General features: G+C 34.0%; 1 protein-coding gene across 1 annotated transcript; it reads left to right on the forward strand.

Moving 5' to 3' along the window:
• Window positions 1-6,884, forward strand: ttll9 (tubulin tyrosine ligase-like family, member 9). The gene is made up of 14 exons (XM_046869759.1): window positions 1-80; window positions 205-251; window positions 1,207-1,299; window positions 1,421-1,532; window positions 1,660-1,845; window positions 2,248-2,316; window positions 2,493-2,583; window positions 2,699-2,739; window positions 2,931-3,018; window positions 3,126-3,184; window positions 3,450-3,646; window positions 5,377-5,490; window positions 5,700-5,824; window positions 6,004-6,884. Exons 1-14 carry the CDS (start codon window positions 66-68, stop codon window positions 6,084-6,086), a joined length of 1,320 nt encoding a protein of 439 aa, XP_046725715.1. The 5' UTR covers window positions 1-65; the 3' UTR covers window positions 6,087-6,884.
• Window positions 6,885-7,249: the final 365 nt, after the last annotated feature.

Below are 7,249 nucleotides of genomic sequence, written 5' to 3' on the forward strand. Positions count from 1 at the left end.
AACGCCTTCCATTAAAGCAAGGTGGCGCAGACATTTGATAGAAGCTTCGAAACAAACCAAGTCATATGTCGAAAAACAAAGTAAGTTAGTTAATTAGGCTGCTTTTTACACACTTACATGGTATTTTTATTAGGTTTATTAGATTTTTCTCCAACTAAATGTTTATCTTCAAAGTTACTATAGCAAACGTGTCATTGTCTGCAGGCAGCAGGGTACAGGGGTGTTTCCACTTACCAGAAGAGAAGAGAAGGGTGAGTGTGTTTATGCTTACAGAAATGGAAAGCATTATATTATTTCTGTCTATCTATTCTTTCTATCTATTTGTTTAAATTTTGGGCTCAGATTGTCACATTAAAATACTGCCAAATCAGAAATATGTAAGGTATCACAAGGATCATATAAAAAAAAATTTGCATCATACAAAAATGGGAACAGATTTGTGGGGGGTATGCAAGTCATCCTGTGAACACATAGGCCTGGGGGAAAGACTACACCCTGGATGGGTCTGCCTTGGCAGTAGGAAGAAATCCATGTAAACACAGAAAGAACAGAGTCGATTCTTGCTGTGAAGCACAGAAAAGCAAAACTAGTGCACTAAAATAAAGCTTGCGTCATTTGTATCTAAGATGACGACAAGATACCACAAATTTGGCTGCAGTGTAGAAAACACGTTATTGTTTCACAAACTCCTGATGTGTGGATTCTAACTGAGTCAGTGTGTTTTGGGAAACATGATGCTGATAGAATAGAGGTTTTGGGGCATTATGTTTGTAACCAAAGCTGTGTCTATTTTAATTCAATTTCATTTATAATAGCAATTTTAACAATGACATTGTCCCAAAGCAGTTTTACAAAAATAAATAGAATGTGACCAGAGATTTTAGCTTGATTTATTAGTCCCTAATAGTAAAACTCCCTGAGATGATATATTGCAGAAACCTTAACAGGAACTAGACTTCTGAATGCAAAAATGTTCATTACAGTAGACCTAAACCATTGTAGCAAACTGTTTATATTAATTACAGTCAAAATCATCCTTCATGTTTTTGCTTTTAACCCTCCACAGGATCCTCTTGGATGTTTAGGTTGTTCATCTTGTTCATGTTGCAAGAATATATATGTGTGTGTGTGTGTGTGTGTGTGTGTGTGTGTGTGTGTGTGTGTGTGTGTGTGAACACTTTATTAAACTTTGGCTTCTCATTACAGAGATGTGAGGAGTTGTGTGCGCTTCAGATGTAGCCTGACCAACACAATCCTGACTGTTCTTCGCCAAAGACCAGGCTGGGTTGAGGTTAAAGAGTGAGTCTTACAAAGTAGTGGTGTGAACCTGTTCTTTGAGGCCAAAACACTGAAAATCTAAATCTAAATCCTATGCCTTTAATCTCCAGTAAAGCACTTCATTTTTGTCTCAACTGTATAGGGATGGAGAATGGGACTTCAACTGGTGTGAGGTTGGGTGGCTCAGAGAGAACTTTGACCGTGCTTACATGGAGGAGCATGTTCGAATCTGTCACTTCCGAAACCACTATGAGGTTAGCATGAGCAGCAATGCTAGTAATAACAACTGATTATCTTTGTTCATTAAAATGTAATGGATGTTTAAACATGAAAATGCATTTGTTGAAGCTAATAGTAGTGTTTTTATTTATTTTTTTGCAGCTGACACGCAAGAACCTGATGGTGAAGAATTTAAAGCGCTATAGAAAAACAGTTGAGCGTGAAGCTGGACAAATTGAGGCAGCTAAATGTGACTTTTTTCCACGTACTTTTGAATTACCTAATGATTACCACCTTTTTGTTGAGGAGTTTAAAAGAAGTCCAGGAAACATCTGGATTATGAAGCCTGTAAGTACCAACAACGCCTTACATTTCTTCACCGAGGTACATGTTATTTTACATTGACTGGGGAATGCACTCTGAAAGTAATTGACTATCATGGTAAACTGATTGAATGTCATTTTTTAAATGGAATTATTTATATACAGACGGGTAACAAACGAAAGAGAAAGAGAAAGATAGTGGTACTGTTATGCTACGGGAGGCATTTTGCTAGCATGATGATGCAGTGCTTTTTGTATTTTTTATTTCATTATATTAAACACCATGTGCTATTGCTACCTTGGTCATTAATTTCAAATCCCAAAGCACCTAAATTTACAGCCTAAACATTAAATACTATTATTTAACTAATTAGATAAGGTGTACATTTTTGTTAAAAGTTAAAATAGCTTGTATCATCCTATACAGGTGGCTCGCTCGCAGGGGAAGGGGATTTTTCTTTTTCGAAAACTAAAGGATATCATTGAATGGAGAAAAGTATGAATCAGACACACTCTCTCTCACACACACACACACACACACACACACACACACACACTCATGCACACAAAAACATATACAGTTTGTGTAAATAAGAAAAATGATTAGGGACATGCAAGGGAAGTTCATTCATTCAGCATTAAGAAATTAATAATTTTGTTCTTTTAATCAAGGACAGAATTCGCTCTGAGGAACAAAAAGATGAAGCTCAGGTTGAGACCCACGTGGCCCAACGTTACATTGAGAACCCCTATCTCATTAATGGTGTGTCAGTCATTTAACATTTCTATATGTTTGAACCTAATTTGCATTGTCATAGCGTTTTCAAATATATTTATAGTTATATTATATATAACTATAGAGTTATATTTATTCACAGGCAGAAAATTTGACCTCAGAATCTACGTTCTTGTAACATCAGTAAGTGAACTTCTAGAATTGTGTTGGTTAAGAAGGATTTATTTACAGCATATATTGATTTATATAGTGTGTGTGTGTGTGTGTGTGTGTGTGTGTGTGTGTGTGTGTGTGTGTGTGTGTACTTGCCATAGCCAGTACCGGACAAATTGTATGAAAATTCATACATTAACTAATATATTATATTTCTATAGTATCTTCCACTCAAGGCTTGGCTGTATAGAGATGGCTTTGCCAGATTCTCCAACACCAGATTCTCCCTCAGCAGTATTGATGATCATTGTATCCTTTCTTTGAGTTGATTCTGTGTTCTGAGTTTGCACATATACAAACATAATTTATAGATATAAAATATAAATGAGCCACCTTTAACTTAAATTTGCAAACAGATGTCCATCTCACTAATGTGGCGATACAGAAAACAGCCCCAGACTATGATCCTGAGAAGGTAAGCAATGTTACAGAATTATGTCATGTATGTATGTACTGTATCTTAGTATGTCATGTTACATGTGCTCCATAAAGGGACAAAGTATATGAAACCTGAAAGCATGTTTATAACTATAGAAATATACAGTCTATACATTCACCTTTGCATTTGTTATAGGTGCTGCAAATAGATAAAGGCCACACATACTGCATGAGAATGTAAGTTCTTTCGGACACTACTGGCTATGAATAATCTAAATTAATCAGACTTTATCTGTTTACAGGGTTGCAAATGGCAGATGCAACAGTTGCGACGTTACTTGACTGCAAAACACGGCAGAGAGACAGTGGAGGCTCTTTTTAAGAACATCGACAACATCTTTATCCGCAGCTTACAGAGTGTACAGAAGGTCATCATCAATGACAAGCATTGTTTTGAGCTGTACGGATATGACATTTTGCTGGACCGGGATCTTAAGCCGTGAGTACTTCAATTACTACTCCCTTTCACACTTACTTGCATTTATATAACATTATTCTATAATGAAAATCTCATGAACATATACAACATATATTTTACATATTGATGTGAACCACTATAATAAATTAACATGCCATTGGGTAGAACCAAAACCACACATCTATAAGGAATGGTTTAGTTGAGGTGGATGCAAGCATAGGATTTTTAAAAAAAATGATATTAGCATATTTTTATATACATTTAACTTTAATTTTGTAGCGGTTTTTCTTGTCTACTGTCTGGAGTCCATATTCATGCTTATCATTTCAGTTGTGTTGTTTTTTAATTGCCATTTAGAAATTTAAGTACTGGCTTTAAATGTGTGAAAATATGATGAAAGAAAAAATGATATACTGTACATACTATAGATGATGCAGAGAAATTCTTTTGCACATGTTGTGGAACATTTCTAGTATTATTCTTCTATTACTAGTCCAATCCTAAAAAGGCTGGGACACTGTGTAAAATGTAAAAACGGAATGCAATGATTTGCAAATCTCTTTAAGCCCTGTTTTATTCACAGTAGAACATAGAAAGCATCAAATGTTTAAAATTTTTTACAAATTTAATATTTTAATATCACCATATTTATTTGAAAAAATTAATACGGTAATTTTTATTTAATGCCAGAAATACATCAGAAAACAGAAAATCTGAAACAGAAGAAGGCGGGAAATTAAGTGTTATTGATAAGCAGTGGAGGACAGTAATGAATTAAATGTACTGTTCTTAATTTTTTTTTGTGTACTTGCCCTTTACTGAAGTATTTCTGTTTGAGGAGACTTTTACTTTAACTCAAATAACTTAGTCAAATATCGTATTTTTCACTCAGCTACATTTTGCTAAATAAAATGTTTCTTTTTATTAATTAATGGATAAAAACTGTTCAAGCACACAGCATGCCACCAATCAGGGTAGTGCGTGTTCTGTTTTAAAATTGTTTTGACTGCCACTTTGTGGTTTTTATTAATAAATAATAGAGGAAGAAACTCTTGACTCCTGACCTTATTAAATTTTGATAGATATCAATCAGTGTTTGACAAATGTATCCCATTCTTTTAATAGATTGGTGTGCTAAGCCTAACATTACATCACATCACATAAACATAAGCAAGAGTCAAAAATGATAATAGGAACATTATAGTCATAATAAATTATAGTATTTTGGATACTTAAGCACATTTAAATGCAAATACTTTTGTACTTTTACTCAAATGAAAGTTTAAATTTTACCATTTTTCCATGAAATGGAAAACACAACAGAAAAGACACAGGACTGTTAAGCATATATAATTCTGTGTTAGAATTGGACAACATCCGCTCTTAAAATCTCCAGCAACTGATCTACACTGAAGGCTAGACAGTGGTAAACATTGTGGCAAAAACAAATTGGTACATTTTCTCAGTATAAACTTTTCTATGTTTTATTTTAAATAAAATGTGGGAATTAGGAGATTTGCAAATTCAAGAATTGCATTCTGTTTTTAATTTTCATTTTACACAATACATATTGTATTGTACCTACAATACATTTACATAATGTTAATGTTAAGAATGTTCATAGTATTAATACTAATTGTTGTATGAAGGTTTCTCTGCATCTTTATTGCAATTTAAAATCGTTTCAACCAGTTACTTTTGCAAGTTCACCCACATGTAGATTTTTTAATATTCTGCTTGTCTTTTTGCAGGTGGCTGATTGAGGTGAATGCGTCCCCTTCTCTCACTGCCAGCAGTCAAGAGGATTATGAACTGAAGTACAGACTGCTGGAGGACACTTTGCATGTTGTGGACATGGAAGGCTGGTATAATGTTTAAACTGTTTGAACATTGAAAATGTAGTAGTGGTAGTATTGTGGTATTATTAGTTGCAAATATTACAGGTTTACTTTGGTTTTACAATAAAGGTTTGAGAAGTCTAGTTATACAACAATAAACCAACCACCTTTTTAACTTTATTAACTATAATTTGTATAAGACACAGAACCATTCAGACATGTGCTTTTACTCTTAGTCTCAATGGCAGTGAGAAGCAGGTTGGGGGCTTTGACCTCATGTGGAATGATGGCCCAGTCTACAGGGAAGACGTGAGCTTGGATTCTCTGGGAAGCATCTGCCAAATAACTAACACACATCTAGGTAATCACACATCTAATAGTATCTAACAGTAGTATAAGAATTGTTGCATGCTTGTAATTGTACTTTTAGCTTTGTGAGGTGTTAAAAATCTAAAATTATTCACTGACAAAATATCTTATTGTATCTTACAGTTCTCATGAGTTGTGTTAATCTGTATTTTGCTCTCTCTGTTGTAACAGGCTGTGTGAATGATCGGAACAAACAGTTGCAACAGCTCTTGAAGCCACTTCGAAGACAGACTGACAGACAGACAGAAAAATAGATGGACGGACGGACGGACGGACGGACGGACGGACGGACGGACGGACAGACAGACAGACAGACAGACAGACAGACAGACAGACAGATAGATAGATAGATAGATAGAGCTTTATTGTCATTGCATTTTACAGATAACACTGCAATGAAATACAGATTAGAAGAAGTGCAAATAACAGCATTGTGCAAAGCTACAAGTGCAGATAAATATGTGAATATATGTACAGCGAATAAATATAAAGACTATTAGCAAAGAAAATGTGCAGAAGATGTTGATCAAGAATACATATATTACACTAAGAATACATATATTACACTAAGAATACATATACAGTATGTATAAAATATATATATATAATATGTATGTACCATTAAGGTACATTAAGGTATCATTAAAATGTTGATTTATTGTAGTAATTCGGTACAAAAAATGAAACTCGTAAATTATATAGATTTATCACACAGACTATTTCAAGTTTTTATTTCTTTACATTTTGATGATTATGGCAGAAGAGATGAAGGCCGCTATCAGAGCAACCTGGAATTTCCATAACACGCCAGCAGCGTCACAGATTGATCGCCTCACATGCAGTAATTCATGCATCGGGAGCCCCAACTGAGTATTGGGTTCTGTATATGTTCATACTTTTCAGTAGTCCAACATTTCTGTTTTTAAAATCTTTTCTTTTATTTTTTTTTATTAATGAAATAATTTTATACTGAGATACTGAATTTTGTATTGTCTTGATATTCATTAGCTATAATCATCAAAATTAAAAGAAATAAACACTTGAAATATATCAGTCTGTGTGTGATGAATCTATATAATAGATTCATCACTTTTTTTATTGAATTACCAAAATATATAAACTTTTTAATGATATTTAAATTTATTGAGATGCATATTTCTATACACACACACACACAGACACACACATCTTTACTCAGATATAAAAAAATACTTATTTTTAATCACTAAACATTTGTTTTACTGATGCACCAAGTCAAATTAAATCAGGCACCAAAAAAAACATGATTCTTCTTCTTCTTTATTGGCAGAGTCACATTCTAAGATAGAGCATGGCCGCCATCAGAGATCAGAGACTTATATCCCTATTTCCCAGACCACAAATCCACCATGAGGCACACACCTGGCAATTAAAAAGC

This window comes from Silurus meridionalis, chromosome 16, assembly GCF_014805685.1.
Source record: "Silurus meridionalis isolate SWU-2019-XX chromosome 16, ASM1480568v1, whole genome shotgun sequence".
NCBI lineage: Eukaryota > Metazoa > Chordata > Actinopteri > Siluriformes > Siluridae > Silurus > Silurus meridionalis.

Coding starts and splice junctions, on each gene's coding strand:
- ttll9 (XM_046869759.1), top strand. Junction 252..1,206: donor TACCAGAAGAGAAGAGAAGG/GTGAGTGTGTTT, acceptor TTCTCATTACAG/AGATGTGAGGAGTTGTGTGC. Junction 5,491..5,699: donor GTTGTGGACATGGAAGGCTG/GTATAATGTTTA, acceptor TTTTACTCTTAG/TCTCAATGGCAGTGAGAAGC.